This window comes from Numenius arquata, chromosome 1 (genome assembly GCF_964106895.1).
Source record: "Numenius arquata chromosome 1, bNumArq3.hap1.1, whole genome shotgun sequence".
NCBI lineage: Eukaryota > Metazoa > Chordata > Aves > Charadriiformes > Scolopacidae > Numenius > Numenius arquata.
The window spans coordinates 45,868,564-45,887,483 of record NC_133576.1 but is presented as its reverse complement, the minus strand read 5'-3'; the positions used below and the strand labels follow the sequence as shown (position 1 = coordinate 45,887,483).

The following is an 18,920-nucleotide window of genomic DNA, read 5'->3' as shown; positions in this document are numbered from 1 at the left end:
CAGGCAATGTGCTCTCGCAGCCCAAAAGGCCAATCACATCCTGGGCTGCATCAAAAGAAGTGTTGCCAGCAGATCCAGAGAGGTGATTCTGCCACTTTACTCTGCTCTGGTGAGACCTCACCTGGAGTACTGTGTGCAGGTCTGGAGCCCTCAATATAGAAAGGACATGGACCTGATGGAGCGGATCCAGAGGAGGGCCACCAAAATGATCAGGGGGCTGGAGCACCTCTCCTGTGAGGACAGGCTGAGGGAGCTGGGGTTGTTCAGCTTGGAGAAAAGGAGGCTCCGGGGAGACCTCATAGCGGCCTTCCAGTACCTGAGGGGGGCCTACAGGAAGGCTGGGGAGGGTCTGTTTACAAAGGCCTGCAGTGACAGGACGAGGGGCAATGGCTTTAAGTTGGAGAAGGGGAGATTTAGATTGGATATTAGGAAAAAGTTCTTTACCATGAGGGTGGTGGAACACTGGAACAGGTTGCCCAGGGAGGTGGTTGAGGCCCCTTCCCTTGAGATATTAAAGGTGAAGCTCGACGAGGCCCTGGGCAACCTGGTCTAGTTGGGGGTGTCCCTGCTGACTGTGGGGAGGTCGGACTAGATGACCTTTGGAGGTCCCTTTCGGCCTGGACCAATCTATGAATCTATGAATCCAGCCCTAGGTTGGCCACTGCTGTGAAAAAAGAGTCCACTACCCCAAATATTTGGTGCCTGGGTCACTCCTTTCGAGACTGGCTTACTTGAAAGGCAGATGGATGAGGATGGCTGTACAGAGCTCTTGCAGGTCAGGACTTAGACCTCCCTAGGTCTTTGGGGGTGCCCCAGTACCTATACTGGAGTAGTGAGTGTTCAGCAGGTCTCATCAGGCTCAGGGTAAACTAATCTCTCATCTTCTGCCTGTGTTGTTCCTTCTCTTAAGGTATTTTTCTCATTTAAATGGTTTTGTGCAAATGGTTCCTTCAGTTTCCTTTTGGGAGAAAAATGTGAAAATATCTATTGGATAATCACATCCCAGAGTTGCGGGTTTTTCTGATCTCAAACCAGGAATATTTATTAGTCTCAATTACTGCCCATCAACTTGGGAAAGACTAAAAGTAATTATATTTGGGAATTAGAGAAATTAAGTCTTAAGAGACATGGGGCCTTTCAGCTTTTTAACTTTGTTGATTACATCTTTCTGTTCTGTGTGCCATAAAAGCAATAGAATTTAAATATTTCATAAGTGACCTGTGATGGGTGATGGTACAGAGCTGATCCAGTGATTCAGTTTATCTATGATTTAAAAATTCCCACATGGAAAGTCTTAAATGCTTCCATCCATCCCACATTATGTATACATCATCTTGATCAGAAAGACATTCTTAGTAATAAAGCTCCTCTATCTAGCTTGTTATGAGTGTGCTGCCTTCAGACAGTTTCTTTTTAATGGATGGCATGGGAAACTCTTCCAAGGCCAAAATATGTGAATAAGATTTATTAATCCCGTAGATCCTGTCGCTCACGATAATGCTAATAATCCATAAGCCCTACAATCAAGTATAACATCCCATGTTACAAATGCATCTCTGGGAGATGAACAATAAATCCCGTGTGCACTCTGCTTCCTCATCCTCCGCCTTGATGAGGAAGCCCCAGATTTGGTGCAGCTCTTCCCAGCTATCCTGGTTCCTTCTTGCTTCCTGTGCTGGTGGGGGCTGGCACTGCCCCAGTCCCTCTCGGGGGTCTCCTTCTTCGAAGCCATCAGTATTTGTCACTGTATTTGCAGTCAGGGTAGCGGTAGGCAAAACGGGAATCACAAGACCGTAGAGGTTTCAGGATCTCTGCCAGCTCTGCAAGTGCCTCATTGACACCTTGGTCATCAGCAAGGCCACTGGCGCAGTGCTGCAAGAAGCTGTCTATTTTCTCCTGCACGGGCTGCAGGAATTTCCCCTTCAGGAGCTTAGGCAAAAGCTCTTGACACACCATGATGAGGCTGTGCTTCTCTCTGATGGAGTTACAGGACACAAATGCAGACTGGCAGTCCACAGTCAAACAGCTAAATATATCTTTATACTCCTGTTGGCCATCAATCAGCTGGCTCCCTATTAGAGAAAATTAAACCAGTTGTTAGAAGCACGGGAGTGATATCATGGATAATCACATATGTCTGTACCTTTGTATTAATGCAAGGTTTGTTACTATCTAAAGGATACTGCTGTCTCACCACAAAGTAATCTGTGAGCTATAGCTGTCTATGGGCCAATTTTCTCACTCCTGAAATACATATATTTTTCTGAATGACAGAGCTCTGCAGAACAGCCTGACAGAGGAATTGGAAAGGAGCCTGTCGAGTCGAACTGATGCAGAAAAAATGAGAAGAACTGGAGTACTAACCTAAAACATGGAGTTCCTACAAAAATTACCACAAATCATCAAAACCATAATTTTTCCATGTTACCCAAAATCATTAAATTGCAACAACAGCTCATCTAGCTGGAGTCAAGCCAACAGTAATAGCTGTTGGGACAAGAAAAGGAAACCCATTGGAAAATTGTCTGACAGCTGCTTCTGAATTTCACTGAATTTCACTGAATTTTTAGAGTTGGAAGGGACCATAAAGATCATCTAGTCCAACTCCCCTGCCGAAGCAGGATTGCCCAGAGCATGTCAGAGCATGTTACTCAGGACTGCATCCAGGCGGGTCTTGAAAATCTCCAAAGAAGGGGACTCCACAACCTCCCTGGGCAGCCTGTTCCAGTGCTCTGTCACCCTCACCGTAAAGAAATTTCTTCTCCTATTTGAATGGAACTTCCTATGTTCCAGCTTATGCCCGTTGCCCCTCGTCCTCTCACTGGCAACCACTGAAAAGAGTCTGGCTCCCTCCTCCTTCAACCCACCCTTCAGATACTTATAAGAGTATTTGAGATATTAGATAGAATATTTGAGATCTACTCAGCTGAATATGTGACCTGAGCAAAGGCCTTTTGAAAATTTGAACATTCAAAGTGAAATTGTTAAATTATTGAAGGAATAGTCTTTGACTAGCTCTCCTTCCAGGAGCTAGCTTCAATGTAACCTGTGAAAAGGGAATAGTAACCCTTGATTTTATGTAAAAATGACAAAAGTGGGATTTTGTTGTTATAATAATAATAATGATTATTTAATTAAGTAAATGCACCTAAAAAGAGTCTGATTTGACCCAACACTTAAAACAAATGAAGTTATGAATTTTCTACCCTCAAATATTGACATTTGTGTGGCAAAAGTTTTAAAAGAGGTGATTTAGGTAAGGCTTCAAATGAGACCATTCAGCACTGTGCACCTTGAATGCTGCTGCCAGCCACGCAGGGGACCAGGCAGGATGTAAGTGCCCACGATCGGTCACCAAACCATTGACCACACAAACAAAATGGTTATCGTCTTCCTGACTCAGAGCCAGGATGGCAGGAGCTGCTGAGACTTTTGCTGTCAGTAAATCTTTCTGTGAACTTTTCATTATTTAATTTAGCAAGCAATGTTTGCTTGATTAAAAAAAATTCAGCAGCAGAGCCGAGCATAGCAGATTTGTTTCCCCAGTCCCACTAAACCCTCCTGCGACAGATGCGCAGCCAGGGAACCTGCTGAGTACCTTCCTCCTTGTCGATGATCCCCAGCGTGCTGGCATCCCGGATGAACAGATGCCCGTTGCTAAACACACCAAAGGTGCCAGCATCCACGTGGGTGAAGTAGAAGAAATAGTTGAGGTCATTGGTGCCCATGGAGCGAAGGACAGCGAGGAGCTGGAGGGCCAGGTCAGCGGCCACCTCGGGGGCTGCACCGTAGAAGTCACGCAGGGGCCGGGTGCTGGCGCTGACCACCAGCCGCCCGCAGGAGCCCAGGTACCGTGGGAAGGGCCATCCCTCCACATCAGGGAAGATCTGCCAGGGAGAGTGGGAATTGGGGGATGGCCCCTGCCTTAGGGCCACTGCACCCTGCCCATGGACCCACCTCCCTCCCAGAGGATTTTCAAGTGCCTTAGATGGCTTCAAGCAATAATGCTGGTGTCATCTTTTGCTTTCTAAAGCAGCCCACCACCCTTCTTCACCCCAGCCTGCCTCAGCAGCCAGGGAAGGTGCTTCTCCGTCCTGGAGTAGCTATGCTGCTTTTTCTTTTTTGCTTTTTTTTTGCTTTTTTTTTAATAAAGGAAGAAAAATCTGGTATTTCAAGACCTATTCCATGAGGGATACAAACTGGAAGGTCCAAGATAATAATAGTTCAAATTCATGAAAATTTTAGGCACTGAAGAGCTAATTTTAGGTGTCTTCGATGGGTTCCTCAATGAGCACTCCATAGCTGAGATCGCGGCTTGGAGGTGAGATGGGTTTTTTGTTAATTTGTAAGAACTGCCTGGTTGTTTCGTAAGAGATTTTGCAGTCTCCAGGACAGAAGTGCTGGGTGCATGCTAGAGTGGGGACACCTGGGCTGGGCTCCCTGCATCACTGCAGCTCGTGCTAGCAGGGCAGTTATCCCAGGTGGAAACCAAACTGCATGACTGCTGAGCTGTGTCCATGCAAATCTTTCTGCCATTTACGTTATAACTTGTCTGTCTATCCAGCACCCCTAGGCCCTGCTGAGGTGGGGGCTATGAACTTGTCTGGTTTCATGTTTAAGGTTACTTATCCTTTCTGCTGTGAAGGCATTTTGGGCACCCATGTAACAAGTCATTTCTCTTCGGCATGTTTTTCTCACCTCTACAAGCTGCATTCTCATATCTTTACAGTGCTGAGAGCTGCAGCCTTGTGCTCCAGTGAGCTGTGGCTGGGCTGGCTGAATGACCCCTGGGGGGGAATCCCAGAGCATGAGCATCATTCCCCCTCCCTGGGACCAGGTAGAGCCCTGTGAGCTGCTGAGGGCAGCGGTGGCCGGGGGCAGGAAGTAGATGCTGCCACTGCCTCTCTTCTTCATAGAATGTCAAAAGCTTGAAAGAAATACAAATGAGGACTAATGGTGGGGTGGTGGTGGGGAAGGGTGAGGCTACTCCCCTTAGGAGACGTGTCTAAGGAAAGAGAAGAGCCACACGCCAGGCGTGTGAGACCAGGGGAGGGATGTGAGGCCTCCCAGCTCTCTGCCTTCCAAATCAGAGCTCAGTTGTATTTGGAATTCCACCAAACACCTCTGCAAAGCTGCACTTTGCCACAGAGCTAGTTAACAGTGGCACGCAAATGGAAAAAATAGTGTTGGCACATGGAGCCTGGGAAATCAGTGCTCCCCAAGTCCATGTTCAACCACAACACTGCATCTTGGTCCTCCCACACTAAAGCATGCACTTTCTCTTTTATAAAGAGGCTGTGATTTTAAGTAGTACATTAGCAATGCAAATATAACACTGTGAAGTATCGGGGACGTGTAAAACCCTGGCTTTCGCGATCCGCTAGTGCAATAACCCGTCTCCATTCTGTTTTATTTAAGGGGCTGCCATCCGTATCTCTCCACAACTTCACAGGGTGATGCAAGGAGCACTGCAGGAGTCTGCCTGGCTTCAGGCATCCAAACCCATAGAAGAAACATGCTTTATGAAGGCTAAGGAGCTTGCCAGACGCCAGGGCTGGGACTCCACTGCAGCTGGGGCCTGGTGCACATCTCATGTGGGGGTTTGCTTGCAAGAGTGGTGTTTCAGGCTGGGGCAAGGCAGTATGTACCTGTAACAAGATGGGGTGTGAATTCACTGACAGCGTGTACAGCAGGCGCAGTTTGTCCCGGTCGGTGAGGTGGTCCATGTAGATGCTGCCAGCATCTGGCACCTCAGCATAGCGCCGCACTATCCTGTCCAGGAGACGCTGGGACGGGCAGCGCAGCATTGGGCTAGACAGGCCCTGGCAAGAGGGGAAAACACAACAAAAAGATGTTTATTTTCCAGCCTGAGATGTCTCAACGTGCCTGGCACATGCTGGGGGTACGGACACCTCTGTGGTCTGCCCACTGTGGTACAGCTGCTGATGGGTACAGGCACACGGGGGGGGAGAATCTCTACAGAAAGACCCTTCTAGGAAAAAACCTGCGCCATCCAAAAATGCCTGATCACAGCTCGGGTTTCCAAAATGGCACCCCAAAAGTCTTTGCAAAGTCTGTGGATGCTGCAGACCCGCTTCGTTTCCCCCCAGCTGAGTGGCACCACGTTGCACCGTGCCAGGGGGCCTCTTCTCTCTGCCTGGGTTTCCAGCCCTGGCAGCCCGGCTTGCTGGTGGGGACCTCCCCATCATTAAGCCGGTGAGTCACTTCCCTCGTTAAATAACGTCTCCGGATCACTTCGCTATTTGCTTAGCCTGTGAGCAGCTTTCTTGGAAATACAATTTGCTGAGGTCAGTAAACATGCTTTAAAAGTGTAAATAAACACTGTATGTGGATACAGGCACAGGACATATTCTCTCTCTCATAAACTTGCACATTAGCTATCACAACAAAATTTTAATAGCCTGTACATAATTTTTGTAAATACCAGTATCAAATAAAGAACTGTTGGGCTAATGGAGTCAACCATCACTGTATTTCCTTTTTAAATTTGGAGGCTTGGCTTGTAAAATTGCAACAGGCCATCTATGGCTGCAATAAATGCCATAGAAATTTATTTGTTCATAGTCAAAAAAGACTTGTGTTTTGAAGCCAGTCATCCTTAATAGCCAAGGAGAGTGGATGTATGGAGACTTGCCCACAGTGGCGCAGAAACGCTCCCCTGCCATGTCTCTCCTGGGGAAGGCAATTGGGTTTTTAATAAGTCTTTTTCTTCCAAAATATCTGAGTAGCCAAATTTACTCTTTTGAGTTTTCTTTCTAATTCGGTGGCTGGGAGATGTGCTTCAGAAGAAAGGGTACCGGAGCTCACATTGCTCCCTGCCATTCTTTCACGCTGAGAGCAAAGATTTGACTCAGGAACTCCTCAAGTCATTTGGTAACTCTGAGGTAGGTCTCTCTCAGCCCTTCCTGTACGAGCTGTTCATTTGGCATAAAACACTTAATTACCCAGCCATGATGAAGAAATGAAGAAACGAGGGGAGGAGTGTGCTGCTCTCGCAATTGGAGGTGGAAAGGGGGGACTGGACCTCCCATGTTCCCTCCTCTGCCTCCCTGCTGGCCTCAGTGCGGTCCCAACCGCTCCCTTCTTGGCCATTGGTTGCATGAAGCAAGCCCTGAACGCCAGTAGCTGGTCAAAACTACCTGAAAAATTCAATCCCAACTGGAGCGTTGTTTCACCATTTTTTTTTCCCAAGAGAATAAAACGTTTGTCAAAAATAATTCTTCCTGGTTCTAGTTACAAGTCTTCATACCTTCATCTCTTCTGGTGTAGCTTTATCAAGGAAATATTTTTTCAACTAATTATCTAAAACCATAGAAGGAGGGGGGCAGGGCTGGTTATGGATTTCTGTCTCGCAGCACTTGCAGACACGTTGTGGCTGACTCTGTCACTTTCCCTTTGGAGGAGAAGTGAGAAAAATTGAGCAGAACAGAGCTGTGTTAAAGAAGAGAGAAACGGTGGAGAAAGTCTCTTACAGCTCAGCGTGTATGCAAATATTTGCAGCCAAAGTTAGAAAGCCTTGCTGCCTCCAGGAGCTTGCAATGCAAAAGCTGAGACCCTTAAGAGTATATAGCAGGAACAGAAATCACGGTGGCAGAAAATGCATGAAAGTTGTAATTAGGATTTTTTCCAAGGTCAGAGCTCATCCTATTAACACAGACATGGACTTGCGCTGCATGTGGTGGTCATGGCTGCTCATTTCCCAAGGAACAATTTCAGGCACACCAGGGACAGTGCGGGAGCAGAGGAGCAGGGCTGGGTGCTGCCATGTTTGTATCAACCATCAATGTTTCCTATGGCTTAATGAAACCCCGATGCACCAAAGCTGGGCAGTGGGGTCTGAGCTATCCAAATGCATAAAGTTCAGCATCTGCTCAAGCGTCATGGCAGAGCAGGGCCTCCCCTTCCAGCTGAACGATGGAAACATCCCTACAGCGGAACAGGAGCTGAGGTCGTACAACTATCAGACAAAAAAATGTCGACAGAAGAAAAACCTGAAGAACACATACTTGAAATGCTGGAGTTACTGATTTATCTGAGAATTTCTTAAGTCATTTGCAGCGTGACTTGACAGATAGCATGATGTCTTGTTTGTGATTGATATGGAAAGCTTCTTATTTACTTTGATTAATTTGCCACTTTTTTATATCTGACAATGAGCTGTTCCTGCAATGACTACCTACACTCAGCTGCGATTTCTTTTTCTCTGCTGCCCAGTATGTGACATGCTTTAAACACCCGTGTATGCATATGTATGCATATCTAGCGTGGACTCACCCAGATTTCACTCTGATGTAAAAATGACTTCTGGAAGACAACTTTTCCTCACTCCACTTTCTCTTCAGCCAAGCTGAGGAGGGACAGCACAGATCAGAAGCACTGCCACCTCCTGCCTCACATGCCACTGCCTGGGTGCAGCTTCACCAAATGACCAAGTCTGGGATGAGATCCAGGAGGAAACATTTGGACGTAGGTGTCAAAGCACCTGCAGCTCCTGGCTGTTTGAATTCAAGGGTTTTGTTCACCAGCAAAAGAGAGAAACTGAGGATACCCTCTGAAGCTATGGGGCTCGTCCTCACTGCAGGCACTGCTGCTATCAACCTCCTCCAGTGAGGGACTGGGTGCAGTTGGTGCCAGCAGGTTTACTGAAGCAGGTCTCTGGTGGTGAGGTGCAAGGCTCAAAGAGGTAAAAGGTCTGGGAGGTGGCTCTGGGAGACCCGTAACGCCCGTCCTTCCCTAGGATGGACTGGCTGCCAGATCAGCGAGCTTCTGCCCGTGTGCTGTGAGCAAAGTGATAAGCACTGGCCGCATAACCACGGTGCCAGCACATCTGCTGAGGGCTGGTGGAGGTGCCGGTCAATAATTTCAAAGAGTACATCCTAGTGAGAGGGGCTGAGAATGGCTGGCTTTTCTCCTTGTTACTGCTTTTGTCTGCCTGCTTTCAGCATTTTCCAGGCTGTGCTTTGTAGGCAGGGCTGTAAATTTGCCCTGTGGGTGATCTGTGCTGAAACTGTCTCACTTTTTTTGTTGTTCTTCCACTCAAACAGGAAAAGCATGAGGCATGGTTTGAGGTGATGGGCTCCTGGGTGAAGCAGCGGGTGGCTGGGTCTACCATGCAGGCTGAGCCCCTGCTAAATCCTGCTCATCTTCAAGGAGGGCTGGATTTTAACACTGAAGACTTTGCTGTGTCCAATAAAGATTTTCATTGTGGCGGGTGAAATAATCACTGTGGCAGGCAGCTCGGCTGACAGTTGGGTCAGTCAGGGCAGGCAGCATAAAGCGAAAAAACATTACTTCATGGTCTGTCATTTTGATTCAAGCACGTAACGGTTTGTTGTAATTCTCTGCTCTATAAGACAAAATTACCTGAGCCCATCAGCTTTTCTTGGCACTGCTACATGTGCAAAACTGTGGGCAAGGAAGTACAGGTACCGCTGGGTGACTGCGTGTTTGTGAAATAGGGTGGGCATCATGTTGAGCATCAACAGTGGTGTGCTGTTAATGCCTCCAAAAAGATGGGGGGGGGACATAAAGGCCAGTGCCGCAGGTAAGTCTTTGCAGTGATGTATGGTACCCCCCAAGAAACCCTTCTGCCATGGCTCATGCTGGGTTACCAACGTGTGCCTGCCCAGCAAACACGGCAGAGGGGCAGCAGTGCTGGGCTGGGGTGCAGGCAGAGGTGCTCCTGCAACTTTCGTCTCTGAGGAGGGCAGGTGGGTGGGCAGAAAGGAACGGGATCCCTGGGTCTGTGGTGCCAGATGGCTTGGGGGGGTCACCCAGTAACCTGTGGTGGCCCAAACAATGGGGCTGGTGGGGGGTCTCATGTACAAACTCACACAATGACTGAGATATTGCCACAGGCTGTTTTTCAGTTCAGACCACTGTGAGACCAGCAGTCATTTTGCAGAGCACATGGCTGATCTTAAACAGTGATTGTTGCTGAAATTTGGAAGAAGCAGAAGGGGTAGGACTCAGGGTGTCTGGGTTGCTATGCTCCTCTGTATAATCAAGCCTGTATGCTATTAGAAGGGATTTATCTCCTGATTTACGTTTCCCCTGCTTAGTGTTAAGGAGCCAAAGAACCATAAAAATATGAGCGACACAATCCTGAGGCGGGTGCGCAGATGTCTGGGCCTCCCTGCAGCCTTCTGTGCCCTCGCCAACCAAAAAACTGCAGGGTTTGCTGAAATGTCCCAGGGCGTTTGTCTCTGGGCACGTCTGCCCCGGCTGACCCTGGAGCTGGCTTCAGAGGTGCCCTGGAGCCGGGGTCAGCTCAGCTTCCCACCCCTGCACCGGGAATTTTAAGCCCCCATGAGAAACTGGATAGGTGCGAGGCCAGGGTGCCCAGCCAAGGTCTCCATATGGTGCTGCTTGTGCGTGTGTGTGTGCGTGTGCATGTGTGTGTGCATGGGTTAGTGTGTGTGAGACTGTACCAGCTCAGCTGGGGATTCAGTTTCAAAGAGGACAGCGTAGGGAAAGCTGTATAGCACATCAGGAGCCTTTTAAGGAGAAGGATTTGGGCTCAGCTAATGCCTTAACTTCACAGCAGATCTGAGATACTACAGAGCTACATTTCCCCAGTTACTTTTTCACTCAGCTCAGCAAATTTAAGCTCTCGACTTCTGTTTCACATAGCACTGCTGTGGGGGACAGCATGATTTTGCACAAACCCCTTGGATACTCCAGCAATTCGAGGGCCTGGCACCCTGACTTGCCCTCCCGCAGCCCCCTGCAATGCTGCCTTGGGGGACAGCAATGGCTTGTGGGTGCCTGGGAAGCTGCTGGGAGGAGGTGTCCCTGCCTGCAGCCCACAAGCTCAGGTGAGGGATGCTCCGAGTGGAAGTGCTGCGTATTTGCCCCCTCTCCCTAGCCCCTCTACTGGGGTTACTAGACAAGTACAGTGTATCTTTGCTCCAAATAATTTTTTCCCATTCAGCATGTGTCATCCTGCCAGGAGGGTGCAGCCTTCAAGGTGACCTGCCGCGCGGGGCTGTCCGTGACTTGAGTGTGTCCCTCTTGGAGCAGCTCGGGCACTACCACCAGTGCTGCTCCTGCTGTTGCTGCTGCAGCATGGGGACTCCAGCTCTCCTTCCTCAGGCGTGTGGCTTCATGGGGTAACAGAATGGAAAAAATAAAGCAGCATATCTTTAGCATTCAGCAAAGCTGAGCAGATGCGGCAGCATGCAGGCAGGAGGAAGCAGTTGCCTTTATAGAAAAAAAAAGAAGTCCCTTTTTCACAGCCACTTCTCTCTTGAAACAAGGGGAGAAGTACTGGAATAATCCTTCTTTGACTCTCAGGGTCTTGTTTAGTGTATTCCCAGCCTCTGCCCTGGCGCCAGCTCCTTGCCAGTGGATATCACAATGCTTTGTTGCTGTTTGGATGGCATGGGGGAAAGTGTGTGCATTTGGGGAGGGGACTTTTGCTCTCAGATGCAAGGCAGCTGCTGCAAAACGCACTGGTGTGCCCGGTGGCCGTCCCTGGCCACCCGTGGCATCCCTTGGTGTGGGCAGCACTCAGTCACCAGCTCTCCTCTGGAGCCTGCCCACTCTGTCCCTTTATCCCTGCCTGCATGTCCGTCTCCCTGCACCATGGCTGCCTGGCTGCCTGGAGGCATCGACCCTCCACACGCCTGTCCTGGCTTCACCTGTGACACCCCAGGACTGTGACAGAAAGGCCAGCGCACTTCTTCGTGCCTGAGATCATTTGCTATAGACAGCAGGGGGATGAGGAATCCGAGGCTCTGGCTCCGACCGCCCATGTCACTCGCCCTGCTGGCCACAAGCAGAGGGGTCAAAGCTGCCCCAGTCCCCGGCCAAGACCAAAATCACTTTCAAGGTATGGACTGCACTTTTAGGTGCAGCTTTGTGACCAAAAAAAACCCAAAGAAACCCCTAGCAAATAAAAAAAAGCGAAAAACCACTGCGACATGATAGAAAACTGGAAAAAAGGAAAACACCCAGCAGAAATATCCCCACTTGAGCTGTTGCCATTTTTGTGTGCATGGCTCTATGTTTTACCGATGCCTGAGACCAGCTTGGTACAGCTTTCCATGGGCCTTCAGCCTCAGCCTGCATGAGGACCCAGGAGCTGGTGCCCGCCCTCCTGGGGTTGATCCCCAGCCCTGGCCAGGCTGGCCACAGCGATGCCTATGGCTGTTGGCCCAGGGCCTCAGGCACTCTTCGTCCTGTTGGGGCCTATTTTGCCTTTCCCTCATGGTGGGTGGGCTTGGATGGGGGGAGGACAGGGCTGCCTCCTCTTCACGAGGAGGGACAGGGCCATTTGCCCAAACTCACCTTCCACCTGGCAAGTCACGACCATGTCTCCTTCAGACCCTTTTTCTCCCCACCCCCCCCCACCCCCCCAAAACCACATGGCACCCCCTGAGGCTCCCTCCCCTTGCTGGTGTGGGGCACGGGGGTGATGTGGGGCACGGACCTGGACTAGGTCGGGGGTGAGGCGCTTGGCCCGCAGCCATTTCTGGAAGCGTTGTGTGCGGCGCAGGGCACGCTCCAGGCTGCAGGTCTTGGTCTTCAGCAGGGCGGTGCAGATGCGTTTGTCGGCCCGGTCGTGCCGGTACTTGGAGGTCAGCCGGGTGATGTCGACCAGCCGCCAGCTCTTGGCATCGTCAGTGTAGTTGCCCGAGTAGCTGAGCAGGTAGCTGGGGGGCAGCTTTAAACGAGAAGAAAGCCAGGTGTCAAACCTGCCAAACCAAAACAAGAGCCCCACGGAGAGCGGGTTAACAAGCTACACGGACACACGCACAGCGCCGGCGCCACCACGGCTGCTTGGCTGCATGTTGGCCCCAGGGTCTCTCTGCCATTGCCCTGGGCGCTGGGGTGAGGAAAGGCAGCTGAAGCCGTTGGCCAAGGAAATGTGCTTTGGAAAAAATGTGCGTCTTCGCTTCCCTCTTAAACCACCTCTTGTCATGAGCAGTGCCATGGGGAGGGGGGGCGAAACACCCAAGTGGGGCCTTTTGGACCATGTAGAGAGAGGGAGGGAAGGAAGGGAGAGGGCTGCAAGGTTTTGGTTCATGGGGAATCCCCGGCATTTTAAAATTTCCTTAACCTTAGAGAAAGGGGCCCAAAAAAGGAGTACTCAACGCTTCAAGGGACCCTGAAGAACAAAACCTCCTGACAATAAATGTATTTGGGAATATCAAAATGCCATTTTGTTTTGAGGTGGTGGCTTTGCTTGGTACTGGGGTCAACAGGTGTCCCCCAACGTCACTGGCTGTATTTTAGCAGCCGGGATGAGTGAACTCCCCAGGCAGTGGCAGAGGTTGGGGTGTGATGGGAGAGACGGGGGGACGCGTGCCCTGGGCGTGCAGCACCACTGTAGCCATGGAGATCTTGCACTAATTTGCTCCCCCTACACAGGCACAGGAGGGGAGCATATGGGCCGGGTAATTAGGCTGTGACGATTTTTTTTTTTGTGTGTGTGTGTTTCAGCAACCCCCTCAGCCCTGCCCACACACGCGTCGCACATGCAGGAGCTGAGGAGCGCGGTGCCTGTTTTGTAAGTGTGTCTGTAACCTGCTCTTGAAAAGCGGCTGCACTCTGACCTTTGTTTTGGGCAACGTCATGCATTCCTTGCCTCTAAAACCTCCTGCCCTAACCTCCTTGCCCGAGCATGCAAGCAAGTGCATCCTAATTTAATCTCACCATAAATTAAAGCCGATAGCTCAGAAGTGAAACAGGAGAGGCAAGAGGTTCCCTGCAGGATCAGCTAGCTGGGGTTAGATGAAAAGACATTAACAAACACGAAAGCTGAAGCTGATCTAGTATGAGAAGCTGATCTTGTATCAGAGACAGTGCGGCCAGTAGGGCTAGAGAAGTGACCGTCCCCCTGTACTCAGCACTGGTGAGGCCCCACCTCGAGTACTGTGTACAGTTTTGGGCCCCTCGCTACAAGAAAGACATTGAGATGCTGGATCATGTCCAGAGAAGGGCAATGAAGCTGGTGAAGGGTCTAGATCACAAGTCTTAAGAGGAGCAGCTGAGGGAACTGGGGTTGTTTAGTCTGGAGGAAAGGAGGCTGAGGGGAGACCTTATCACTCTCTACAACTACCTGAAAGGAGGTTGTAGCAAGGTGGGTGTCCAAGCAGCAAGTGATAGGACAAGAGGAGACAGCATGAAGTTGTGCCAGGGGAGGTTTAGATTGGATATTAGGAAAAATTTCTTTGCTAGAAGGGTTGTCAAGCATTGGAACAGACTGTTCAGGGAAGTGGCTGTGTCACTATCACTGGAGGTGTTTAAAAGAGGTATAGATATGGCGCTTAGGGACGTGTTTTAGTGGTGGACTTAGCAATGTCGGGTTAACAGTTGGACTTGATAATCTTAAAGGTGCTTTCCAACCTACATGATTCTATGATTCTATAATCTTTTCTTTCAACTTCCAGTTGGGAAATTGGCACAGAGAAATTTTAGGAGGACTAATTTCCTCTGATTTCAGGTAGAAAACTGATTTGATGACAATAGCTGCCCTCTGCAATCAGAGACTGACTGGCATCCTCTGCATGACCCCTTTTGAAGGCAGCGCCTCACTTCTCTTCCCCACCATGGACCCTGTGTAACTCAAGTCCAGGGCAAGCATGGGTGCCTGAGAGAGGAGAGCCTGTCTCCCCGAAATGCTGGTCATTGTCCTGCTTTGTTTTTCGGCTCTAGCCTTGTGCCTCCTTCAAAAGATTTGCTGTGGAGATGGGGGTTGACCAGAAGTGGAGGAACCTGGCCCCTTGCACAAACAGGTTGGGGGGTTCAGGCATTTCAGTCATTTGGACATTTTGCCCAATATGAAATTGAAGCTTCCCTACAAATAGGGCATCTGACATGAAAATAAATGCCTTCTTTTGGTTGGTTTGGTTTTGTTGGGTTTTTTGGTTTTTTTCCGTCTGGTTTTGAGCTAGGACCAAAGAGCAGAGAATAATTGCTATGCCTCACTGTGATTTGTTGTGCATCATGACCCCTCCCAGTGCCTAATCTGCAAAGCAGGCAGAGTGTGCCAGGCACGTACAGGGAAGAGATGGCCATGGGCTGGGTTTCTCTTGCTTTCTTTTTTTTTTTTAAGTTAAGCACAAATGTGCCTTGTGATTTGGCTCAAGCGTGTGTGTTCAGGGGAGCTCACGTCAGACAGATACCAGGAAAGCGCCGCCTCCCACATACAAGCAGCGCATGGATGTGTGAAATCCAGGGCTGAGCGTTAATTTGAGTGCGGATGGAGCGATTTCCTCCACAGAGCTCCCGGGGGAGAGCCACACGGGCCTGGGAACCTGCCATGGGCCGCAGCAATTCTGTATTTGGCATCATTTCTGGGCAGCGCAGCACTGGCTTGGCACACGTGCTAGATACTTTCAAGATTCATCATCAAGTTGTGCTGCAACAATATTTCAGTCTAGTATGAAGCCTTTCAGCTAAGGGCCTGAATGTGCTTTAATTAAGACTTTCAGTAAGATCTGTGTGAATAACTGAGTTGCAGATTACAGATTTTAGATCAAACCAGAACTAAACGTTGAAGAAAATCAAACTCGGTTTTCTTTTTTCCTGGATGAAATGAAGTATTTTCTTTCAGCCAAAACAATTTTGCTCACATTTGGATTTTTATATTTTTAAAAAAAATTAAGTAAGTTAAGTCCTAAAACCAAAAATCAAGAAACTCCATGTAAACCCCCATCAAATTGGAACATTCCAGCTTTTTCAGACTTCCTTCCCATTACTTTTAGCCAAAGCTCATCAGCAGGGTTGGCACAAGTCTGCAAATAGTTTTGGTCAGCTCAGTTTCTCAGTGTTTTGAAAATCCAGTATTTTGCAAAAACTTTTGCTGCGCTCTGTGCTCAGGACAGTTTGTAGTCAGGCTTTGGTATCCCCATTTACAGATGGATAAAGTTGGGCAAAGATAAGGGAAGTAAAGCACATTAGAGCACAAGATGAGTCACCAGCCATTCTGGGAACAAAACCCACATCTTCTTACTCGTTAGTTGAGTGTGAATGCATGTCACGGCTCCCGGAAATGATGGAGAATTAATGAAGCATGTTCTAATGAGGATTAACACAGAGAAGCACCAAGTGCCATCCACCTTTGTGAACATGTGAACAGGTACACGGGGGTGGATCAAAGAGCATAAGCACCGCTGAAATTTTCCCCGTTTAACCTTCCATTTGCCAAAATATCCCAGCTGTTCAAGAAATCAAGTGGGAGAACAAGTTTAACCCCTGCAAAGAAAAGCCTGAAGCCGACTGCCTGCTCAGGAGAACATTTTTAAAACTTACCCTTCTCAAAGCTCTCAGAGCAGAACTGCATGTTATCACTTATTTGTGTGCTGCACTGCTTGCGGGAAGCCGACTGCAGGCTTGCAAGAGAGAAAGAAAAGTCTCTGGCTAAGGAAGCCCCTCTACCTTCCCTGAGGCAGGAACATCATGCTCCCACGTCTGTGTTCCTGCACTCCCAGATCCCGTCCAGAGCCTCTGCACACCCACAGCCCTTTCCTGCTGTCCCCCCGCGGAAAGCCAGCGCGGGGCCTCCTGTTTTAGCTCACGTAGCACCTCTTTCCTGCGCTCCAGTGCAGCATGCAGATGGCCACTGGCCAGCCAGGGGCAGTTGCTCATTGCAGAGGGCTACTGCTATTTTCAGCAGGGCTGAAGGAAGCTGCACAGCCCCAGCCTCCCCAGTGGCCAAGCAGGAATAACCGAAATGGTGCACCTGCGACAAGCTGCATGCGTAGAAGCTGCTTTGCACCTGGTGGCAGGTCCCTAAGAACCCTGCACAGACAAGTGGCAAATGGGCTGCAGCAGGATGGGGAACAGAGCAGGAGCCAGCTTCTGTGCCACCCTGCTGCAGAGAATAAAATGTAGGGCAGCCTGTACCCCTAACGCACCCCCAGCCCCTGCAGACTCTCACCAGCCCATGTCAGCTATCAGAATGCACTGATTGCAAATCCATCCTCTTTTTTTGGGACAGGAGCTTGGGCTGGGAGACACCCAGCACTGCTGACCTGGCCCTTCATAGTGCCTCTGCACCCTACTTACTGCACACACTGGCGTGGCCCTTGGCACGAGCCGGGGGAGACAGAAAGCCAAGAGGGCCAAGTGCTGAGGGCTGGGACCCCTGGTGTGCCACAGCGAGGGGTGCCCTGGCCTAGCAAAGCCACAAGCTGCCCTTTTGCAACAGCAGCAAGGGAAGGATGGATGTTCAGTATTACAAGTCCATCCCAGACAAACCATTATGGTTTTACTATGCTACATTTTATAACATAGTTTAAGGTAAAAACGATGATTTGTCCAATATTGTACTACTTATATTATAGCATTAAAAATACAATTTTACTATAATAATTTCTTCTCCCCCAAGGCTTTTATATCTATAAAAGAAAGTGCATATGGCTCTATAAATCATATCAGACCCAATAAACCCTTCCTCTGCCAAGCACTGCTTTTAACTTTCTCCTCAAATACACTGGCAACATTTTCCCTGCTGTCGTCGGATATGCTCTGCTTTTGAGCCTAAAACTGATTGGATCAGTCCAACGACTGCTTGAGCGGCATCTGTCTCATCGACTTCGAGTCTTCAAATTCTCACAGAAACCTCCCAAAAGCGTACTAATAATTTAGCCCCGTCTATTTTTGAGCGTGTAGGTAACCTGATGTGCAAAAGTCCTTGTGCCTCAGGCAGGTTTAGATCGCTTTTGATCTCAGTTAATACGCACGTGAAATTCTGCACATTTGTGTTGTTGCATCTGGTACAAAATCATATAGCATGTTTATATGTTTGTAGTTAACATTGTCCATTGGGAGCATACAAAGCTAAACCCCCTTTGCCTTTACTCAGGTGCTCATAATAAAATACTTCCAGTACATCTAAACAAGCTGATTTCTTCCTTCCCTCTTCCCTTCACCCATCATTGCCTTGAATTGTTTTGGAGCCGCACTCTATGTGGAAAGTCATGTCTTTTGCCCCTGATTTCAAATTATAATTCAGGGCTGAAGCCTGATCATGTTTGTGTGGCTTTGAAAAAAAACAGAGACAAAGCAGCAGCTTATAGACATTAATTAAAATACTAGGCACTGTAATCAAAACTAGGCACTAAGTTAGTCTTTGCATTGTCGTTCATTAAAGTACTTGGAAATACTAACAGGCAACGTTCAAGTTACTATGCAGAATGCTTTAAAAATTACTGTGCTGAGTTTCTGACCTTATTTCTTCTTTAAAGAATTTCTTGCAAATGGATGTCCCAATGCAGGCGTTGCATTTATCAAGTCCCAGGAAAGTCCGGCCAAAATTGTAGCTGGGTTTGATGTGGGGCGCAGACGGAGAAGCTGTTGCTGCTGTGGAAGGGTTACAGCTCAGAGCCAAAACCAGGAGCAGCATCAACGAATCTGCAACTCTGGAGCAAAGGCAACATATCCAGCGCCCCATCTACAGTAGCGGAGAGCTCTGCCTTTTGCAAGTTACCCCTTTCTATGCTTTCGATCTCTTTTTAATGACCTCAGCCTGCAGCAGTGAACCCCAAAACACAGCAAGACACACTGGTTGTGGGAGACCCTGCCACAGTCCCCATCCTGCCAGCTGGTCACTGGCTCTATTGGCTTGAGGTTTGGGTGGGAAAGATATGATGTAGGGTGGGGAGAAGGAAATACATGGAGGATGCAGATAACTTGAGTTGCCATGGTTACCTTTCCTTTACTTGGTGCAGCTGCTTCGGCCCCTCCTGACCCTCCCATCAGCCGACTTGGAAAATAACACAAAGAAGCGCTCATCTGCACTTTGTGCAGACAAATGAAGGATATCCTGTCGCTGGACCAAAGGGCATGTGCGGGACACTTAGTAAAAACTGATTTGGAAGGAATAATAGTGTGGCAGAAATGCACATTTTACCAGAAGCCAGACCCTTAGCCTTGCTTTATTCCTGGAG

At 49.0% G+C, this 18,920-nt stretch overlaps 1 protein-coding gene across 1 annotated transcript; it reads right to left on the bottom strand.

Annotated features, from left to right (window-relative positions):
• Positions 1 to 1,022: 1,022 nt before the first annotated feature.
• Positions 1,023 to 18,589, bottom strand: DIPK2B (divergent protein kinase domain 2B). The gene is made up of 5 exons (XM_074153291.1): positions 18,201 to 18,589; positions 12,455 to 12,719; positions 5,649 to 5,822; positions 3,599 to 3,887; positions 1,023 to 2,072 (listed from the first exon to the last, which is right to left on the bottom strand). The coding sequence occupies exons 1-5, from the start codon at positions 18,422 to 18,424 to the stop codon at positions 1,732 to 1,734; spliced, it is 1,293 nt and encodes a 430-aa protein (XP_074009392.1). The 5' UTR covers positions 18,425 to 18,589; the 3' UTR covers positions 1,023 to 1,731.
• Between the last annotated feature and the right edge of the window lie 331 nt (positions 18,590 to 18,920).

Excerpts from the sequence above, each read along its gene's own strand:
- DIPK2B (XM_074153291.1), bottom strand. The coding sequence starts at position 18,424 with ATGGGGCGCTGGATATGTTGCCTTTGCTCCAGAGTTGCAGATTCGTTG. Across the intron at positions 5,823-12,454 it reads TCACCCCCGACCTAGTCCAG|GGCCTGTCTAGCCCAATGCT; the intron begins GTCCGTGCCCCA and ends CCCTCTTGCCAG. Across the intron at positions 3,888-5,648 it reads CACACCCCATCTTGTTACAG|ATCTTCCCTGATGTGGAGGG; the intron begins GTACATACTGCC and ends TCTCCCTGGCAG.